We start from the raw sequence: 22,660 nt of genomic DNA, 5'->3' as shown, positions 1-22,660 counted from the left end.
ACAGGCAGACACGGTTGCAGGGGAAAATTGGTGGGTTGGGTGTTGGGTTTTTCCTCCTTTGTCTTTTGTCAGTGAGGTGGGCTCTGCGGTCTTCTTCAAAGGAGGTTGCTGACCACTGAACTGTGAGGCGCCAAGATGCACGGTTGAATCACAGTACAGAAAAAGGCCATATCGGCCCTTCTCGTCCGCACCGATTTAAGTGAACTCCACGAGTTCCCCCTACCTGCTCCCTGCCCATAACCCTCTAACCCCCTGACATCCATGCGCTCATCCAACCTCCTCTTCTAGGACGGATTTGACCCTGCCGCAACCACCTCTTCCGGAAGGTCATCCCACTCTCTGAGTGAAGAAGTACTACTCCTAAAGTTTTGCCCCCAAACCCTCAACTTACGACCCCTCGTTCCAATCTCCCCTACCGTCAGGGGGAAGAGCCCCCTCATAATTTTAAACACCTCGATCAAATTCCCCCCCCTCGCCATGGGAGCCGCCAGTCAGAGAGCGGCGGCGGTGGCCGCTCAACGTTGGCCTTGCACGGCTTGGCTTGCGCGGAATATTTTTCCTCGCTCCTGTCTTTCAACGGTGACAGCCACCTGCAGAAACAAGTAGACCCAGTCTACTCAATCTTTCTCCGTATTCTAGACACCGCAATCCAGGCCACATTTTAGTAAATCTTCTCTGCGCCCTCTCCACCTGAATCAGTTGGATAGTCTGGGGGAAAGTGGGAGGCTGGGGAAATAAAATGGCAGGGGGGCAGCAAGGTCAGCTTTGTTGCTCTGGCGTTTCCCTGCACTCACACAAATGGTGGTCTTGATGATCCCGTGGCTGTAGTCCCTGTGCAGTTCCAAGGCCTCCTCATTGCACTCCACGCATCGGTACGGCGCCGCCATTGCCTTCCCTCCCCCGCCCCCAACCCGGTGGGGGGGTCCCGCTGCTTGGTTACCGACTCGCGCGCCAAAAGCCGTGCCAGAGGGAGGTGGGCGTGACGCCGCGGAGCATCACGGACAACGGAGTCCGAGTCGAAAGGCTCTGCCTCTCGCCCCGCCGGCGGAGGAACAACAACTCCCGGCGTGCTCGGCGCGCTGCCCTCCGTCCGCTTTACCCGGATGCTGCCCTCCCGCCGAGAAGCAGCGCAAACATGGCAGCTGCCAGTCAGAGAGCGGCGGCGGCGGCCGCTCAACTTTTATTGTTGACCTTGCACGGCTTGGCTTGCGCGGAATATTTTTCCTCGTTCCTGTCTTTCAACGGCGACAGCCACCTGCAGAAACAAGGCTGTGTCACCCAATCCGAGTTGGGGAACTCGCAGGACTTCGTGGAATGTGGTAAGATGGGGGGGAGAGGTGAGGTGTGCGCCCCCCTTTCGATCCATTGTGAGTTCCTGACGACTTCCTCATCCGCGGCCAGCAAAGCCACTGGGTTTCAAATAGCCTGCACTTGTCCCTGTTAATTCTGTATTTGTGAAGTGTTCCGCAAGCGCTGAACTCCCCCCCTCCCCCCCCTCCTCCTCCCCTCCCCCCCTCCTCCTCCCCTCCCCCCCCTCCCCCCCTCCCCCTCCCCTCCCCCCCTCCCCCTCCCCCCCTCCCCCTCCCCTCCCCCCCCTCCCCCTCCCCTCCCCCCCTCCCCCTCCCCTCCCCCCCTCCCCCTCCCCTCCCCCCCTCCCCCTCCCCTCCCCCCCTCCCCCTCCCCTCCCCCCCTCCCCCTCCCCTCCTCCTCCCCTCCTCCTCCCCTCCTCCTCCCCTCCCCCCTCCCCCCTCCCCCCCTCCCCCCTCCCCCCCTCCCCCCTCCCCCCCTCCCCCCTCCCCCCTCCCCCCCTCCCCCCCTCCCCCTCCCCTCCCCCCTCCCCCCTCCCCCCCTCCCCCCTCCCCCCCTCCCCCCTCCCCCCCTCCCCCCTCCCCCCCTCCCCCCTCCCCCCCTCCCCCTCCCCCCTCTCCCCTCCCCCTCCCCCTCCTCTCCTCCTCCCCTTCTCCTCCCCTCCTCCCCCTTCTCCCCCCCTCCCCCCCTTCTCCCCCTCCTCCCCTCCCCCTCCCTCTCCTCCTCCCCTTTCTCCCCCCCTCCTCCCCCTCCCCTCCTCCCCCCCCTTCTCCCCCTCCCCCCCTTCTCCCCCTCCCCTCCCCCCTTCTCCCCCTCCCCTCCCCCCCTTCTCCCCCTCCCCTCCCCCCCCTTCTCCCCCTCCCCTCCCCCCCCTTCTCCCCCTCCCCTCCCCCCCCTTCTCCCCCTCCCCTCCCCCCCCTTCTCCCCCTCCCCTCCCCCCCCCTTCTCCCCCTCCCTCTCAGTCATGACAGTTCGAGAAACAGCCTGCCCGTTATTCGTGTACAATCTCAGATCTTGGAGTTACCTGTTCATTGTCGGCATGCATTGTTTCTTCGTCCCTGGTAGCAGCAAAACACGGAGTCTTTTCGGGTCCTAAACATGTCAGGAAGGCTCAGCCGCAAGAAGAATGCTTTGATTTATTTGTTTGCAGGACACTTTCAAATGGGCTTTGCTAAGGTTCTCAAAGGCAACGAAAGAAATACGAGTCTGGCAAGGATGACGCTTTTCTTTTTAAAGTCAGTGTTTTATATGAGGTTATCAGAGAAGTGAATTATTATTGACCTTTAGATTCAACACTAATGAAAGTTACCACTTTTTTTGACGCAACCATATGTGTCTCATTTATGTCTGGTATCTTGGGAGTAATGTAATACTGAATCACTGTAACTAAATGTTTGTAAACAAGATATTATTTTTAATCCACTGATTTGTTAGGCACAGATTTGTATGCTTGCCAGGTGGACCACCGGTCCCATCTCTTTTTTATTACAAATATATTGATGGACATTGAAGAGTAACTTTCAAGACCACTTGTGCCAAGTGAATCCCTGATGTGTACTGTCCTAATAGAGAAGTCACTTTGCGTGGCTGCACCTTGTGATTTCAAATGGATCCTCTTGCTTCGTGAAAGTAGTTTGCTAATGTTAATTCCTTTCGTGTACGTATTAAATGCTTTTTGAAACGCTTTATGGCACACTTGTGTTTAGTTGAGGGCATATTGGTTACGAAGAAGTGGGTCTTTATGGTATCCACATTATTTTTGTGATCCATTCTGGAAAATGAGGACTTGGTGTCTAGGATCATCTGTCATGTGAGGAGGATAACAGGTGTAAACCCATTTATCAATGACACGCACAGTGTGGAATTAATACCAATTGAGTCATGTTTGTTGTCTACATTAAAAAGCATCAAATTCTTTGAGAATTGTTGGCAGACTAATTGTCAATTATTTGCACATGATGAGATACTAATAATAGCACTTTCATGCGATAAGAAAAGTTATTTTCTCCATTATACTTTTCATTTCTGGAATTTCATTTTGCTGTAAGTCTTTTACTGTGAATTTTGGTGGGTTAGCTCTAAAGATAGCAGAGCCAAACCAATTGTTGCTCATGCACAGTGTCTAATTTAGAGATTCACAACAGGACTGTGAGCCATAGGAAAACTCACCGATTTTCCTCCCATAATCCAGCAGAGATAAAACAAATTAGGAATTGTTTTGCTTTTCTATTTGAGGATGTGTCTCGTGCTCTCCCTCTTTATTATAAAAAAGTGATGTACTCTAACGAGCCTTGGAATTCCAAAGGAATTTCATTTTATTGTCAGTCAATCTGCACCAGGTGACACCAGCAGCAATTTGACAATGACAAAATAAAATAATTTTCTGATGTTGTTTGTGACAGAAAAATTGGCCAGGATAAACACAGCAGCTTTTCTTTACCTGGTGTGATGTGAGAGGACAAACGGGGTCTTTGTTACTCATTCAAAATTCAGTTCAATTATGTAATACAACACAGAGAAGGGCCCTTCAGCCTATCATATCCATGCCAAGCATCGCATTCCCATTATACTAATCCAATTCACCAGTGCTTTTGGTCTCTTGCTTTCTATGGCTTGGCAATTTAGCTCCTCTTTAGAATGCTTCTAAACTTCCTCTTACTTTAGACTTGTATCCTCCACTGGGGAGTATTTTTCTACAATCTACCCTAGTTTTGATTACCTCCATTAGGCCTCTTCCTCACACCCAGTCCTTCAGAATCTCTCCTCCTAAACAACCATGTGAAATAACCCACCTAAAGTGCATCACTTCACAATTATCAGAATTAAAATTCATCTGCCAACACTCTGCCCACATTGGCAGCGGATCCATATTCTGCTGCAGGACACGACAATCCTCCCAATCAAATCCACCAGTTCATTTCATTAGTTTATCAATGCTTCCTTCTTTATCATTAAAATTCTTAATTTATATAATAAACAGGAAGATTACCTATATCTTCAAGGACCCTCACCACCCTGGTCATGTCCTCCACACTGCCACCATCAGGAAGGAGGTGCAGGAGCCTGAAGACCAACACCCAGTGGCCCAAGGATAGCTTCTTCCCTTCTGCCATCAGATTTCTGAATGGACGATGAACCACACTTTCTCCTGTTTTATATTTATTTATTTATTTTTGAAATGTAATTTATAGCAATGCGATGCTGATGCAAAAACAACAAATTTTGTGACCTGTTTATGATAATAAATTCTGATTCACTGTAGTAAACCCAAGGTAGCAGGTTTCTAATCATCAAACCAACCCTCCACCACCATTCCTCTCACCAAGCCAACTTGGATCCAATTTGCCAACTTGCTTTTTGGATCTGAGTTCATGGGATCCATGTTGAACCTTGACAAAAGCCTTAATAAAGTCTACGTATGCTACATCAATCACCTGTTGGCGCAGACTGTCATAGTCTAATAAATAATCAGTGGAGGGTTGAACGAAACATGAAAGTCTGCAGACCCTGTGATTGGAGTAAAACTGTAAAAGTGCTTACTCAGCAGGTCTTGCATTGACCACAGGAGGTAAAGATATATAATGCAATGTTTCAGGTCTGAGCCCTTCGTCTAGGTACTTGTGCAAAGATTAGTAAATGATCGCGTGAAATGTGAAGATGCTTTCATACTGGCTTACTAAAGTTCTAATCAAGCTAATCCATTGCAATAGTTTATTGTGCGATTCCTGAACTGGGCAGTGCCGCAGTTTTCCAGAGTACAGTTGTTTAACTAGCTATTCCAGCTTGTTGAAAATTTTTTTAAAAACTGAATACTGGTAATCTAAAATAGAAACGGGATACTCAGCAGGTTAGTCTGCCTGGTGAGTATTTACAGCATTTTCTATGTTCATTCCAATTCAATAATTCTTTACATCAATTTGTATGGGCAGATGTGCCTCATTATGCATCTCATCTGAAAGATAGCACCTCTGACAGCATAGATTTCAGTCAGGGCAGTTTTTGTTGGCTGAGATTGAATTTGCATACCAAAAGTGGAACCCACAACCTTCGTTAGGCATGAGTGTTATCATTGACTCAGCGAAACATTTTGGGACTTCTGAGACGATTCTTTTTTGCATGCACTTTTGGAAGATGGACTCAAAGTTGGCAAGCTCATGGGAGGGGGGGGGAAAGCACTCAATAGGCCCTTTCATGAAGTGAAAAGGCCCTCTGTAAGGACGGAGATTCTCTGTCCTTATGTCGGGAGACCTACCTCTATGAATGCGACGTGGCCACCTCGAATCCCTCTCAGGGAAGGATAATGGGCAGAGTACAGTACTCCGCCGCCTCACATGAATGTAACACCACTGCAAGCAGCTGGTTGGGGTGGGTTGATGACGTCACGGTGATGCCGTCACCCAGTGACCCATCTTCCCTCTCTCTCCCACCCACTCACCCCTCTTCCTCCATGACCCCCTCAGGGCTGGGGTCGGTGTGGGCTGTGACAGCCCTGCCGGCTGCTTTAGCCTTTGGGGCTGTGGCTCAAAACGTGGCAGAGCAATTCCCCAAGACTGGAAAACTTGGACAACTTTCCTTATTTTGGTAGATAACACTCAGGAGGGCAGAAATTAATGATAAAAGCCCGTGAAAACTAAAAATATCTGATTAATGAGGTCCTGCAGGTTCAGAGGGTGTGTAGATCAAAAGGAATCATTGCAATGGAAGAAGTGAACCTGTCAATATCACCCTGTCAGTTTGTATTAGTGTTTGGAATATCAACAACATTCATCACTTTTGCAGTTAATTTCCACCCTGTTCTCACTTTCACATGGTCCATCTAATTCTTTCCTTCCCTCTCTCCTCTGCTTTATCTCGGAAGTAGGCTTCCTACCAAAATTTGCTTAAACTCACAATTCCCACATGTTTAAATGTAATCCTTTCTCCCACACTGAATGGACTACATTTTATTCTCTCTCTGTTCCTCTGGGTCTGTCACATTTACTCTGTTGATAACCCTCTGTCTCAGAAGAGAGGGGTGGGGGAGAAGAAGAGGAGAGCGATGGTGATTGGGGACTCAGACAAGTGGATAGGAGGTTCTGTGAACAAGATCAAGGCTCCTGGATGGTGTGTGTCCTGCCTGGTGCCAAAGTCAGGGATGTCTCTGATTTTATAACTTTGGGGAGGGTGAACAGCCAGATGTCATGGTCTACGTGGGGTCCAATGACATGGATAGGAGTAGGGATAAGGTCCTGAGGAGAAAATAAAAGGAGTTAGGAATGAAGTTTAAAAAGTAGGACCTCAAGAGTGGTAATTTCAGGATTACTGCCTGTGCCAGGTGCCAGAGAAGGTAAGAACAGGAAGATGTGGCAGATGAATGCATGGCTGAGGAATTGGTGCAGGGAGCAGGGGTTCAGATTTGTGGATCATTGGGATCTCTTCTGGGAAGGTCTGAATTGTATTAAAAGGATGGGCTGCACCTGAACTTGAGGGGGAACCAATATCCCGGCCAGATTTGTAAGAGCTGTTGAGGAGGGTTTAAACTAATTTGGTCAGGGGGGGGGGGGGGTGGATGGAATCAGAATGTGAGTGCAGAGATTAGGGTAGAAGGACAAAAGAATGATGCTTTGTGCTCTAAGTTGGTGAGGGAGGACAGGTAGAGGACAAAACATAAAGTTAGAGGGATTCAAATGCATCTATTTAATCGCTAGGAGTATTAGGAATAAAGGGGATGAACTTTGAGCATGGATCAGTACATGGAACTACAATATTGTGGCCATTACTGAAACTTGACCGGAGGAAGGGCAAGATTGGCTGATGCAGATACTTGGGTTTAAGTGTTCTATAAAGAATAGATGGGAGGTAGACAAGGAGAAGGAGTAGCAGCATTACTGGTCAGGGATAGTATTATGGATATAGAAAGGGAAGACACTGCAGAGGGAGTCCACTGAGGTGGTGTGGGTGGAAGTCAGAAACAGGAAGGAAGTAGTCTATAAGCCTCCAACTTGCCCATGGGACACAGAGGAATAGATAAGAAGGCAGATTTTGGAATGGTATGGAAAATGTGCAGGGTTGTCATTATAGGTGATTTCAACTTCCCTGATATTGACTGGCACCTACTGTCTGCAAGAGTGATAGATGGAGCTGAATTTATCAGATGCGTACAAGAATGATTTCTGACATAGTTTGTGGACCGGCTGATGAGAAGAGAGGCTATATTGGTTCTGGGGAATGAACCTGGTCAGATGGCGGACTTCCCAGTGGGGGAACATTTTGTGAGAATGACCACAAATCCCTTAGCTTCTACATAGCTAAGCAAAAGGATAAAAGCAGTCAGACTGGGGAAGGACTAATTATGAAGGGATGAGGCAGGAACTAACGAGAATAAATTGGAAATGTGTTTATGGGTGAAAGCACAGAAGTAATGTGGAGGAAATTTAGGGAAACTTGTGCAGGGTTCAAAATAGGTTTGTCCCACTGGGACAATAAAAATATGGTTGGAAAAAGGAGCCGTGACTGACGAAACAGGTCAGGCAACTTGTCGAGGAAGAAGAAAGTATACATTTGGTATGGGAAGCAGGAAACAGAAAGAGCTCATGAGAAGTATATGGTAGCCAGGAAGGAGCTTAAGAAAGGACTTGGGAGAGCTTGAAGGCGACATGAGAAGGCCTTGGCATGTAGAATTAAGGAGAACCCCAAGGCGTTCTATGTGTATTTGAAGAACAGAAGGATGATGAGAATGGTGGGGCCACGAAAGGATAAAGGAGGCAATGTGCCTGGAGGCAGAGGAGGTTAGGGAGGTCCTAAATGAATATTTTGCATCAGTATTTACAAGAGAAATATGATCACGGAGCAGTCAAAATTGAGCAGGCCTGTGTGCTGAACAATATGGAGATTAAGGAAGTGCAAGTGTTTGAGGCTCTTAAAACCATCAAGATTGCTAAGTCCCCGGGGCTGGACATGATATTGCTCAGGCTGTTGTGGGAAGTGAGACAAGAGGTAGCTGGGCAGTAGCTATGATCTTTGAATCCTTTTTGGCCGCAGGGGAGGTGCCAGAGGATTGAAGAATGGAAAATGTAGTCCACTTGTTTTTAAAAAAGGTAATGGGGATAATCCTGGGAATTATAGACCAGTACGTCTTACATGAGTGATGTGCAAGCTTTTGGAGAAGATTCTTAAGGATAGGATCTAAGAGTATTTGGAGAAGTACAGTCTACTCAAGGATAGTCAGCATGGCTTTGTGAAGGGAAGGTCATGCCTCACGAGTCTAATTGAGTTTTTTGAGGAGGTAACAAAATAAATTGATGAGGGTTGGATGGTTGATGTGGTCTACATGGATTCTAGCAAGGCATTTAACAAGGTCCCCCCTCAAGAAAACCACCCAGAAAGTCATGAGGTTCAGGATCATTGGAATCTTGGGTGTGTGGTTAAAAATTGGTTTGTTGGAAGAAAGTAGGAGTGGAAGGAAAATATTCTGCCTGGAGGTTGATGACTAGTGGAGTGCTGCAAGGATTTATTCTGGGGCCCCCTCTCTTTGTGATTTTTATAAATGACCTGGATGAAGAGGCAGAAGGAAGGGTCAAGATGTTTGCAGATGATACAAATGTTGGAGGAGTTGTGGATGGATCTGAAGGTTGCTGAAGGTTATAAGATGATAGAGATAGGATGCAGAGTTTGGCAGAAAAGTGGTAGATGGATTTCAGATGGATAAGTGTGAGGTGATGCATTTTTGAAGTACAAACCAGAAGGCTGGGTTAAGAGTGTGGGTGAACAGAGGAACCTTGGGGTTCAAATCCATACATCTCTCAAGGTCGCTGTACAGGTTGATAGGATAGTTAATCCTGCTGGGATTCATCAATGGGGGATTGAGTTCAGGAGTAGAGAGGTCATGTTGCAACTCTACAAATCTCTACTGAGACCACACTTAAAGAGTATTGTGTTCAGTTGTGGTCACCTCATTATAGGAAGGTTGTGGAAAGGGTGCAGAGGAGATTTACCAGGATATTGCTTGAATTGGGAACAAGTCTTATGAGGCATGGTTAGTAGAGCGGGGACTTTTCTCTTTGGAGTATAGAAAGATGAGAGGAGACTTGATAGAGGTCGACAAGATTGAGAGGCATAGTTAGGGTGGACAGCCAGCACCTGTTTGCCAGGGCAGGATCAGCAAACACCAGAGGATATACTTACAAAGTTAAGGGAGGGAAATTTAGGGAAGTCATCAGGGGTAAGTATTTTTTAAAATACAGACAGTTGTGAGTGGACCCTGGAATACCTTGCGAGGGATGGTTGTGGAGGCTGAAATATTGGGTGGCATTTAAGAGATTCTAAGCCAGACATATGGGTGAGAGGAAAATAGAGGGTTATGGGCTAGGGAGGGTTTAGTACTTAAAGTAAGGGATGTATAGGTCAGCACAACATTGAGGGCTGAAGAGCCTGTATTGTGCTATATTCTGTGATTTCATTTAAGCTGCATCTGAAATCTCTGGTCCCCCTCATCTGCAGTGGACAAAGCCTTTGACTGTATCTAATCTATTTCCCACTCCTCTGCTTTCACCCCTTTTCCTGGAGATAGTAAGAACAGAGTTCCCCAGATCTACCCCACCTACCTTCATGTACAACAGATAATCATTTACTATTATTGTCAGCTCCAACAGCCAGTTTGAGGCTCCCAGCTATAGGAACTATCCCACTAAACTGGTAAGTATGTAAAAAAGATTCATGGAATTGTTATCTTTCTTCTTTGGTTTGGCTTCGTGGACGAAGATTTATGGAGGGGTAAGTCCACATCTGCTGCAGGCTCGTTGGTGACTGACAAGTCCGATGCAGGACAGGCAGGCACGGTTACAAGAGAAAATTGGTGGGTTGGGGTTGGCTGTTGGGTTTTTCCTCCTTTGTCTTTTGTCAGTGAGGTGGGCTCTGAGGTCTTCTTCAAAGGAGGTTGCTGCCCGCTGAACTGTGAGGCGCCAAGATGCACGGTTGGAGGCGATATTAGCCCACTGGCGGTGGTCAATGTGGCAGGCATCAAGAGATTTCTTTAAGCAGTCCTTGTACCTCTTCTTTGGTGCACCTCTGTCTCGGTGGCCAGTGGAGAGCTCACCATATAACACGATCTTGGGAAGGTGATGGTCCTCCATTCTGGAGACGTGACCCACCCAGCGCAGTTGGGTCTTCAGCCACGTGGATTCGATGCTTGAAGACTCTGCCAACTCGAGTACTTTGATGTTGGTGATGAAGTCACTCCAATGAATGTTGAGGATGGAGCGGAGACAGCGCTGGTGGAAGCGTTCTAGGAGCCATAGGTGATGCCAGTAGAGGACCCATGATTCGGAGCCGAACAAGAGCGTGTATGACAACGGCTCTGTACACGCTGATCTTTGTGTTTCTTCAGGTGGTTGTTTTTCTAGATCATATTTTAAAAGTTTAAAAGTGTAGTCTTCCAAAGGCACTATTTGCCTTGGCGAGTTTGTTGTCTATCTCGTTGTCGATCCTTGCATCCGATGAAATGGTGCAGCTGAGGTAAGTAAACTGGTTGACCGTTTTGAGTTCTTTGTGCCCGATGGAGATGTAGGGGGGCTGGTAGTCATGGTGGGGAGCTGGCTGATGGAGGACCTCAATTTTCTTCAGGCTGACTTCTAGGCCAAACATTTTGGCAGTTTCCGCAAAACAGGACGTCATGCGCTGGAGAGCTGGCTCTGAATGGGCAACTAAAGCGGCATCGTCTGCAAAGAGTAATTCACGGACAAGTTGCTCTTGTGTCTTGGTGTGAGCTTGCAGGCGCCTCAGATTGAAGAGACTGCCATCTGTGCGATACCGGATGTAAACAGCGTCTTCATTGTTGAGGACTTTCATGGCTTGTTTCAGCATCATGCTGAAGAAGATAGTAAAGAGGGTTGGTGCAAGGACGCAGCCTTGCTTCACGCCGTTGTCAATGGAGAAGGGTTCAGAGAGCTCATTGCTGTATCTGACCTGACCATGTTGGTTTTTGTGCAGTTGGATAATCATGTTGATGAACTTGGGGGGGGGGGGGGGGGCATCCGAGGCGCTCTAGTATTTGCCAAAGCCCTTTCCTGCTCATGGTGTCGAAGGCTTTGGTGAGGTCAACAAAGGTGATGTAGCATTCTTTGTTTTGTTCTCTGCACTTTTCTTGGAGCTGTCTGAGGGCAAAGACCATGTCAGTAGTTCCTCCGTTTGCGCGAAAGCCACACTGATTCTGGGAGAACATTTTCGGCGACACTAGGTATTAGTCTATTAAGGAGAATCCTAGCGAAGATTTTGCCTGCAATGGAGAGCAGCGATATCATGGCTTAAGCTATTAGCAGAGACTGAAAAGGCTGGTACCTTCTTCCTGTAGGAGAAGTTAAGGGCATACCTTATGGAGGTATATAAAGTCATGAGGGGATTAAGATTAGTTAAATAGTGTAAGGTAAAACATCATGAGATGGGAATGTGTAGGGAGTTACCCTGTACAGGGCAGTAACAAGAAGGGGAGGTGTCCTTGTACTCCTGTTAGGTAAAACATCATGAGATGGGACCGGAGAAGGAGTCACCCAGTACTAAGGAGTAACAGAATGCATCCTTGTACTTACAAGATAAGAGAGACATTGATGGATTGAGAGGCAGGAAGCTAGCAGGGAAAGGATAGCAACAGTTTAAGAGAGACATTGATGGATTGAGAGGCAGGAAGCTAGCAGGGAAAGGATAGCAACAGTTTTAGTCATTGGACAAGTAATGATATGATGATGTTCTAAGCATGTATCCAAGGGTATAAAAAATCACCATTTTGCTGATAACGGCAGAATGCATTCTCCGGCTAACTTGGTTGGTCGCAAGTGTTACAATCCGGTAATAAAGAACAAAGAACCCTGATTTCGACTCAGCCTGGTGTTTGTCTCACTCATTCATGAACAAAGCAGACCTAACAATAGTCATAGTCTTGGAGGAGGGGGAATCACGTGAGGTAGCAACAAGGAATGACATGCAAATATGAGCTCCCTGGTTTTACTTCATTTTGCAATCTTGTTAAAACTGCATTCCTAAAACTTTCAAAACAAACCTCACTTGCTGGTGCTGCATGGCTCAGTATAATCTTAGGAGTAAGAAGGATATTTTATTGTTGACTGAAAGAACAACCAGACTCTTGTACTTTGCAAAGATGGCGACCGACTCTGTAAAAGGTGGAAAGCTTTCCCGTCGAGACTAAAACAATTAACATCCACTCCTCACTAATTAAAGTAGAATTTGCACTATCAACACTAGTTGACTAAGTCAAGGAAATGGAGTAGCAAGTATTGGCCAATGAAGACAACATAAAAGAAGCCATCATGCACATTAAGAAATTGGAGAAAGAGGTGCAGTCACTGAAAGACAAGGTGGACGACCTGGAAATTAGGAGCAGGCAAAACGATACTTGGATACTTAATCTCCCTGAGAAAGCTGAAGGTCACTATGCAACTGAATTTTTGGAACAAGTCATTTCAGAAATTCTCAGCTTTGAAAACTTTTTTAATCCTATCATCTGCGAGAGGGCTCAATGCTTGGGAAAATCCCCCACCGGTGGTGATGACTCACAGATACTGAGACCTATAATCGCGATGCTCCTCGACTTTAAGAGCAAGGAAGGCCTACCTACAAGAAGCCGCCAGGGGTTGTCACCCATCCTGCCCACCGTGCAAATAACCCGACATCTGGGAGAAATGGTCGAGCATCTTCGGTGTTGGGGCCAAGAGAAACTCTGGAAGAAGAAAGCAGGAGTCTGAGCAGGGGCACTGTTGTGCACCTGCGTGATGTGCAAGATCATCGACAGAAGCAAGAAGAAAGAACTCTTTTGAAATGGCGATTTAGAGACCAAGGCTAAGAAAGTTATACTATAAGTTAAAGCAAAATATACTAATAAAAGCACTTCTAATTAATGATCAAAATGCAAATAATAAATTAGATCATATTTTAAAAGTTGTGTTCAGATTAGAGGTAGAAATTGGGACTTTAAATGAAAGAATGACTGAAGTGGAAGAAAAGGTGGATGAAACAACGGAAAGAATGGTCCTTGTGAGGAAAAAAGAATTAAATGAATGGGCCACATTAAAAGCAAAAATATGGGAAAAGATGGATTCTTCAGAAAATTTTATCAGGCACAATAATGTTAAAATAGAGGAAAAGGAGGGGGAAATTGAGAAGGCATACAGATCTCCCATCCAGGACCGGATCAAAAACCACACTCTAAATTAATTTAGATGCATGAAATACTAAAATTGTGGAAAAAATATTAAGAGCAGCAGCAAAGAAGGACAAGGAAAGAGAGAGGAGAACCTCTCAAAACTGAAGAGAATTTAATCCATTGAAAAGACCCTTTGGGGAAAAACAGTTACAACTCCGTGGCATCAACCAGCTGCTTTGAAAATTATGGTGCCAAATGGGTAAAGTAAGTTTATTACTGATGTCAAAGTTGCAATGAACTCTTGAGGAAAAAGTTCAATTTTGAAGAAATTTTAATGAGAGATCTTCTTTGAACTTGACATTTTTTAAGTCTGAATCATATTTTATCTTTCTATGTATTTGTAATTGTTTGAAATTAATCCTTTGGAAAAAGAGTAAAATTTTCTTGAAATTGTTTTACTCGGGGTTGTGTGGGGGCGGAGGGGGTCGGGGATGTGTGGGAGCTAGCCTTCAGAATCTATATGGACATGTTTAATGAGTTTTCTCATTTTACACTGGGGAGGGGGAGGGAGGTCTTTACCATTTAGTAATGGTACCTTTTCATACTTTTATCTTGGGAAGTATCAATCTTGCTGAGTCCTATCTTGAAGGAAGAGAAATAGTGTAGAATGGGGGAACAGAATGATTTTAAATGATAAGAATGTTTTTCTCTGGGTGGAATTTATATATTTACTTAGATATTAAATTATAAAATTTTAAGGAATGTAATTAATGAGATGTAATATTGTAAAATTAAATAGAATGATGATAAGAGATATATAATACAATCTGATAACATAATGTTGTAATTTTAATTTGGCTCTTTGGCATTTGTGAAATTCATGCTGATGCCCCTGGACCTGGTAAAGTCAAGAAAAACAGATTTTTCTAGTTTGGATGATATTTTCTAAGACATTTCTTTCTATTTTTTCTGTTCTTTTTTGATTTCTTTTTGGGGATCTCTTATTTTTCTTTTTCCGTTTGACAAGAGGGGAGATGGGGAGGGTAGATTAGATTTGGGTTTTAAAAGCCATCATGTAACATGATTATATATTAAAAAAATAATTTAGAAAGTTTTATGAAACACTATACAAGACAGATCAAGATATAGAATATATCAAACCAACTACTTGAACTCATTAACTCTGCCTTAGATCTGAAGAACAAAGATTGTCTTGACGCTGATATATCTGAAGAAGAGGTTCTAGGCGCTATGAATTCTCTATAGAACAATAAAGTTCCGGGCCTGATGGCTTTCCAATTGAATTCTTTAAAGACTTTTCAGATAAGCTTATAACCCTGTTATGAGCCCAAAGGACTCCAAACCCCAGCAGCAATAGGCATTCACCAAGATGAGTGTTTTTTTTTTAAAAAGTTATTTTTCATCAACTTTAAACATGAAAACAGAATTAAACTTTTACTGAATTAACCCCCTTCTAATTCTAAGTGCACGTGTATGTAATGTGTGTATAAATTTAAGAAAAGTTCTTTGGTTCACAGTTCAATCTCACTTCTCCTTCTTCCAAGTTCTCTTGTTGCAGGCAATTCTTAAAACTGTGCACAGAATTTAACATGTATAAAGTTCACCAGGCTTTGGTGCTGTCTTGGGTAAACTTATACCTCTCATTTTGTTCATTTTAGATTGGTCACAGTGTTTGAGCTACCGAAAGAAAATAGACACACACACCGAGAGCAGTTCAGTTTATACAAATGTTTATTACTAATTCAAAAGCTGATTTCACACTACAATATGCAAGCCCTTCCCAACTATACTTATCAACGCTTGGACTGGTCCCAACTGCCGAAGCGAGGCAACGACTGCACACTTGTAGTAGGTTGTCAGGGCGCTGGTAGCAGCTTCTCCACCTCCCCCGACTGGGACGTTGCTCGGACTCTGGCTGTTCTTCCTTCTTGACAAGGGGTGTTCCCACCCCTCGGAGAGTCTAAACTTCAGCAGCAGGACCACAGGCTTATATACCCCAAAAACAATTAATCATGCGCCTACTCCTTCTAATATTTGTCAGTCAAAATCAAAACTGAACATTACATTCTACAATTTAGAAGATTAATTATTCTGGAACCAGGATGTTATAACTTCCTGGTTTATCTCGTAGATACAAAGACTTATTAAAACTTCTCGAGCAAGACAGGTTGTGACCAATTCGTCAATTTCAGAGTGTTGCATTTGACAACTGCTTTCCCTGGGCCTCACGGTGGAATTCCATTTCAAAGTGTATCTTCAGATAAGTCCCCATGGCTGAGTTTAATTACATCTGCTAGTTCTGAAAGTAAGGTGACCTGCGTGTGGACCCAGTGTCGTCAGTTCCACATAAGCAAAAAGCATCTGGGTACATGGTTTTAATCCTCCATTACAGGTGCTTGAAAGGTAAATGTTTTCTGCTCAGGAAGGTTCTTGTAGGGTTTTTCAGGGAGAGATTTGTTGTTCCAGGATTTCCACAACTGAGGTACCACCATTAGTCACCTCAATGTCTCGCTGATGAAACTTGCCCCATCGGGGTTTTCCAGATGGTATCCTCTTTCTTTCAGGCTATCGCAGAGTTCCTTTCTGTTCCCTTATTCCAAGAGAAACATCAGACAGATAGCACTTCCAGCCATCTGCCACTCTGGAGCTTTTCATCAGTTTCAACCAGCTTCCTGGCTTGTCCTGTTCAGCTGCTTTTCAGTGTCACACATACTAGCTGAGAGGGCTTCTCTCTTCTCTTCTCTTCTCTTCTCTTCTCTTTTCTCCTCTTTTCTCCTCTCCTCTCCTCTCCTCTCCTCTCCTCTCCTCTCCTCTCTTCTCCTCTCTTCTCCTCTCTTCTCCTCTCTTCTCTTCTCTTCTCTTCTCTTCTCTTCTCTTCTCTTCTCTTCTCTTCTCTTCTCTTCTCTCCCTCTCCAACTGCCACTGCCAGAAAGCCCATGTGACTCTCTCACTTGCAAAACCCCCACCATCTTCAACAAACAACAGGAGTTCTCCTTGGTCAAGGTGTTGTCTTAAATAAAGAAAACCCAGGAGTGACCTCTCTGTGCACTCTATCAAAACCCCTTGAAAAGAGCTTCCAACAGCCAAAGTGTCTCCAGTCCAGTCCATTCATTTCATGACATCATTTCAATTAACACCTACTTGTGAAATGTGCTTAGCATTCTCCATTCTTTCTGCAATGTTATTGAATATGAATTCTTCAGTCTCTCAAATAAGATCTGTTTTAAAATGTGCGTATGTAGGTAACCTTACTCTAAATCTTACCAAATTCTCCCAAATATTTATAAACCATTACAACCTCTTTAACAAACCTTTTTAAGGAGGCACTGACTAATAAAACTCTGCCTAGTTCTGTGGAATTGGCTACAATAATATTACGGCCAAAACCTGACAAGGTCTGTCAAAAGTGTACTTATTGGCCTTTTGAATTCAGATTACAAAATTTTATCAAAGTTAATTTCATTAAGAATAGATGACATTATCCTAAAATTATTAATGCTGACCAGATAGGCTTTGTCAAAAATCGATATGGATCTGACAATGTAGGGAGACTTTTTCACATAATGGAAGCGGCTCATGTGCAAAAAGATCTTGTGCTGATAATGTTGATGGATGTAGGGAAGGTGTTTGACAGGATTGGACCTGGCTTCTTTTTGCAAACTCTTAAAGCCATGAATTTTAGAGAGAGATTTATTCAAAACATTGAAACATTTTTTTGCTGGGCCTAAATTCAAATTCTAACTAATGGAGTCCTATCAGGTGTCTTCCCACTGGCCAAGGTTGCCCAAGTGCTCCGCTACCGTTCTCAAGAGCTATTGAACTGTTGTTTATGACTATTTGTTCTAATCCCACTATTACAGGCATTAAATTTGGCTCAAATGAACACAAACTAGCCCTTTAGTTTTCCTCTCTGAACCAACAAGATCATTATCCTCCCTTCTACAATGTTTCCAACAACATAGTGTTGATTCTGAATATAAATTAAACCTTTTAAAAGGTGAAGTCATGCCTTTTAATGTACAGGACAATAACCTCAAGAAACTAGTTAAACCCTTGAAATGGTGCCTGAATGGATTTAAATATTTGGGCATAGAGATGAGGAGATCCACAGATAAAATTCTTAAAAACAATCATATCAAATTATTTGATTTGGGTTAAATTAGATCTATAAAAAAAATGGAGGGAACTGCCATTATCTTTAATTGGTAGAGTAAACTAAATTAAAATGAATATACTCCCCAAATTTCTATATTTATTCGTATGTGTCCCAATTAAAATTCTCCAAAGTCTATGTCCAGCTTCTTATGGAAAGGTAAAGCCCCTAGAGACAAACTCTCAACCCTTCAGGCCCCTTATGCCAAGGGAGGATTAAATCTTCCTAATTTTAAATGTTACTGCCTTGCTGCTCAATTTTGTCCAATCTGGTATTGGTTGCATTCTGAGGACAATGAGTCATGAACTAACAATTTTGTTAGCGACTAGAGACTTTGTTAGCACTATCAAGGGAACAGTTCGGTTCCTTTAACAGCCCATTCGAAGCCAGTGCAGAGCCGACGGCAGTCGGACTGGGTTAATGGACCTGCAGTGGAGTGCAGAGACTTTGCTGCTAAGGTTCGGATTTTATACTTGGCGTATTAGACGATCCGGTTTTGGGTGACTTTTTTTAAAAAAAATTCTAGTACTGTCTTGTACACTGGCGCATATGGGATATTCTCTGCATATTTTTTCACCTTTCAGAACTTTCCTTTATTCCACCAACTGCCCTTCCTTTCCTCCCCCCCCACCCCCCACATACACACTTTTTCTACTACCTGGATTAACCCTTTTTTTGTCTCCCCATCTCCCTCTCTTCATGTATTCTGAAGGATCCCAGATCTGCATTGTCAACTTTTCCCTTTGCAGAGGTGCTACCTGATTGTCAGATTTTAGTAAAGATAACTTGAAGTTGTACTGTTGGATTTAGTAGGAGAATAATACTTGCATTTCCATATTATTTTTACCATATTCAAACAATTCACACAATTGGTGGATTATGATGCAAAGCAACATGGTATCTGTGCTTCAGGCTGAATCCTACAGCCATCAGAGAGGATCATGGTTTTTTCGCTAATGTCATGTGGTCTGTTATTATCAAGATACTGGAATTTGGAGCAAAACATTGACAATCCCTTTGCCTCTACAGATGCAGCTTGATCCATTGAGTACCAACAACTATTTGTTTCTATGGTGTGTGCAGTCAGGCCAAAAGATTCATGGCTGCTATGCTATCAGCATGTATTACTGCTGCCTGTGAATGCTTGCAGATTTTGTTAATTAGTCAATGCTATATATCTTTCTATATTCATCTGTTGGAAAACAGTGCATGGCTATTTTAACTTACTTAGTGGAAGATTTGCTTTGTTTAATGCCTTAGAGTCTTCATTTTTGAATCCTGAAGACACTGATTGTGTGCCTCGAGGAGCTCCACCATGTGAACCAGTGCCATCTTTGGATACAGAAAAGATTCTGGTATGTTATCCAGTATTATAAATAATGTCTTAACAATACCAATCCTGAAAGTGCTGCAGTCAAGTGTACAGTTGGATATCCATTTTTTTTTATTTAAAAGGACAATATAGATCTTGAATTTCAAAGATAAAGCCAAACTTGAATTCCATTTATTTAAACCTGTTTATTACTCTCTGGCTCATGAGTAGCTTAATTTGTCATTAAGATACTAGCTGAAAAGGATTTCATCGCCCACCTATGTTCCAGGTATGGACTGGTGATTTGTATTTCAAATCAGAAATGTATAGCACAGAAATGGACCCTTTTTGCCCACCGTGGTGCCCGCACATGCCTATTCCATTTTCTTGCATAAGACCTGTCTTATTTTCCTATCCAAATTCTTGTTGAATGCCTTTTAAATGTTGTAATTTATGTACCAGCGCCACTGTCTCTGGCAGCTTACTTAGAGGCCCCAATAGCTCAGTGGTTCGAGCCCTGGTCTTGTAAACCAGGGGTTGTGAGTTTGTTCCTTGCTGGAGCCTCATTTCTGTGAGGGGTGCTTGACAAAGTGGCAACTCTCTGTCTTCCTTATGGTAGACAAAGTTACAGAATTTCATGTATGTTACATTCTAAATGTAGTATTGCGTGACAATTATGGAACCTTTACCCTTCACCTTTACCAAATATTCACCACCCTCTGTGGGAAAAATCTACCCCTCAGACCGCCTTTAAATTTCTCCCTCTAGCTTTAAACCTCTGCCCTCTCATTTTATGACCTCAAGCTCTATGACCATGTATTACTGTAATCCTTTCTAGTTTTAGACTTCCCTGCTCTTAGAAAAACATTCAATCAGTGCCCTCCTAATTTTATAAACTTCTGTAAGGTCATCCCTTGGCCTTCTGTGATGCAAAGATAATAAACCCAGCCTTGTCCAGTCGACAAAACTAGTCCTCCATTCCAATCTGTCCAGGTGAATCTCTTCTGGTACTCTCTATTACTACTGCACACTTCCAGTTGTGTGGTAACCAGAACGGTAGACAGTCATCTCAGTGCAGTTTCATCATTGTTTTGTACAACTGCAGCATGAAGTTCTGAATATTGTACACAATACTTAAACATAAGAAAGCAAACCTATTAAATGCTTTTTCATTGCCCTATCCACCCATGTCACTACTTTCAGGAAGCTACAGACTTGCACCCAAAGGCCTCTGTATGCTTTTAATGTCTCTGCCCAACTTCCATCTTATCTGTGTCCTGCTGTATTCTTGGACAACTACCATTGCTATCTAACTGATAACTGTGAGTACACAACCAACTGAAAAACCTCACAAAGATTACCATATACAGAACCGTTGTCATACCCACACTCCTGTTCGGCTCCGAATCATGGGTCCTCTACCGGCATCACCTACGGCTCCTAGAACGCTTCCACCAGCGTTGTCTCCGCTCCATCCTCAACATTCAATGGAGCGACTTCATCCCTAACATCGAAATACTCGAGATGGCAGAGGCCGACAGCATCGAATCCACGCAGCTGAAGATCCAACTGCGCTGGGTAAGTCACGTCTCCAGAATGGAGGACCATCGCCTTCCCAAGATCGTGTTATATGATGAGCTCTCCACTGGCCACCGAGACAGAGGTGCACCAAAGAGGTACAAGGACTGCCTAAAGAAATTTCTTGGTGCCTGCCACATTGACCACCGCCAGTGGGCTGATATCGCCTCAAACCGTGCATCTTGGCGCCTCACAGTTCGGCAGGCAGCAACCTCCTTTGAAGAAGACCGCAGAGCCCACCTCACTGACAAAAGACAAAGGAGGAAAAACCCAACACCCAACCCCAACCAACCAATTTTCCCCTGCAACCGCTGCAACCGTGTCTGCCTGTCCCGCATCGGACTTGTCAGCCACAAACGAGCCTGCAGCTGACGTGGACTTTTACCCTTCCATAAATCTTCGTCCGCGAAGCCAAGCCAAAGAAGAAGACATTATTTGATTGTACGTTTCTCTAGAAATTGTGCTTCAAGTGATGAAATAGTGGTGATTTTCAGAAATAGTGCCAAAAAATCATTTTTTATTGAGTCCAGGCAGTATCAACATTACTGTATTCAAACAGTTGTTCTGAGTGTTTTTCCTTGGATTTTAACGAGACAGTAAATTATTTTTCAGGCAAATTATAAATAGCATTTGTCTAAAACACAAAGAAGCATATTAAACCAAAAAATTAAAATACATTAGTCAATCTTTAAAATTTATGTGGAGGGAAATAAATGTAAAATGTCCTACATAGTTGAAGCATGTTTTATTGATTATTTAGGATGGTTAAACTATTGAGATAATAATGGAGATTATTCCTTGTTCAAAATTCCTTACTTTATGGTTTCTTTGTTTATGTTCCTTGCCGTAATGCATTATTTTTCTTCTAGAATCAAGCTAAAGTTTTGGCTGAACAAAAGAGGTTTCCCTTTTCTACCTTTGATACGAATACAAATGAGGAATTAGGTAGGCATTGTTCATTTTCATGTTTTGTATCAGGTGAAGAGAAAACACTTTTTTAAAAGGAAAAAGCAAAGTTCTTTGGTTCTTGATATCTTCAGTGATATCTTTTTCTGATTGTCTGCAATGATTTGGAGCAACCACCCACAACGAGGGTCACAGACTGAAATCCTAAAACATTTTTGATGTTTTTTTCATGCAGTCAGTAGAAGTATGGAAGAAACCAACTAAACAACTGTCTCAGAGGGAAAGGGCCCATTAACTTTGAACAATGTCCTAAGGGGGCCACAGGGGAAAAAAGGTTGAGAATGGCTGGTTTGGAGTCATAGAGTCGTACTGCATGGAAATAGGCCCACAGGCTAACTTGTTCATGCCAAACAACCTCTCCTGTTTTAGTCCCACTTGCCTGCATTAGGCCCATACCTATCCTATCCCTTCCATCCATGTGGTTATCCAAGTGTTTCTTAAAGAAAGCTCATATACCTGCCTCTACCTCTTTGGTAGTTTGTTCCATATGCCCATCATCCACTGAGTGAAAAACTGTTCCTTCACCTCCCTTCTAATTCCCATTTTTCCTCACTGTACAGTTATGCTCTCTCATCTTAGATTCTCCTCCTCTAGGAAACAGACTCATTATTTACTGATCTTTACCCCTCAATGAGATCCCCCATGACCTCCTCCTATGTTCTAAGAAATAAAAAGGCCCAGTTTTTCCAGTCTTTCATAATAACTCAACTTCACCAATCTGGCAACAACTTCACAAACTTCTCTTGTACCCTTTCTAATTTTATAATATCTTTACTACAGCAAGATGACTAAAATTGCATACAATATTTTGTATGGTCTCACTAACGTCTTGTACAAGTTCAGCATGATGTCACAATGCTTGTATTTAAGTCCTCAATCGAATAAGACAAGTGTCCCAATTGATGACTTGAAAGTGGGCAATACCATTCATTTGTAGGGAAGTACCAAACAAATCCAAGTAAATTATTTTTTAAGCAAGCTAGATTTGGAAATTGAATGCACACTTGGGAAATGTAATCATAGACTCTTAGAGATGTTCAGAATGGAAATGGACCCGCTGGCTTATTGAGTCTGTTCAAACCATTGACCACCATTTGACATCCTACATTCATCCCATTTTTTATTCTCCCATATTCTCGACAACTCCCCACCCCAGATTATATCAGTCACCTGATCACTAAGGGAAATATGC

The 22,660-nt window shown here is 43.7% G+C and overlaps 2 protein-coding genes across 12 annotated transcripts in view; one reads left to right on the top strand and one right to left on the bottom strand.

Moving 5' to 3' along the window:
- Positions 1-1,061, bottom strand: part of arv1 (ARV1 homolog, fatty acid homeostasis modulator) — a 60,017-nt gene extending 58,956 nt beyond the window's left edge. For all 3 annotated transcript variants that reach the window (XR_011355558.1, XR_011355557.1, XM_069930844.1), the window contains exon 1: positions 795-1,061. Coding sequence is in view for 1 of the 3 variants with exons in the window: in XM_069930844.1 (XP_069786945.1) it covers positions 795-887 (93 nt within the window). In the remaining 2 variants the exon portion in view is untranslated. The remainder of the gene's footprint in view (positions 1-794) is intronic.
- Positions 1,062-1,114: 53 nt separating this feature from the next.
- Positions 1,115-22,660, top strand: part of ttc13 (tetratricopeptide repeat domain 13) — a 65,907-nt gene continuing 44,361 nt past the window's right edge. For all 9 annotated transcript variants that reach the window (XM_069930841.1, XM_069930840.1, XM_069930838.1 and 6 more), the window contains exons 1-3: positions 1,115-1,319; positions 18,873-18,967; positions 21,372-21,447. In XM_069930841.1, the coding sequence (XP_069786942.1) occupies positions 1,136-1,319; positions 18,873-18,967; positions 21,372-21,447 (355 nt within the window). In that variant the 5' untranslated portion in view covers positions 1,115-1,135. The remainder of the gene's footprint in view (positions 1,320-18,872; positions 18,968-21,371; positions 21,448-22,660) is intronic.

This window comes from Narcine bancroftii, chromosome 4, assembly GCF_036971445.1.
Source record: "Narcine bancroftii isolate sNarBan1 chromosome 4, sNarBan1.hap1, whole genome shotgun sequence".
NCBI lineage: Eukaryota > Metazoa > Chordata > Chondrichthyes > Torpediniformes > Narcinidae > Narcine > Narcine bancroftii.
This window is presented reverse-complemented; position numbering and strand designations above follow the sequence as displayed.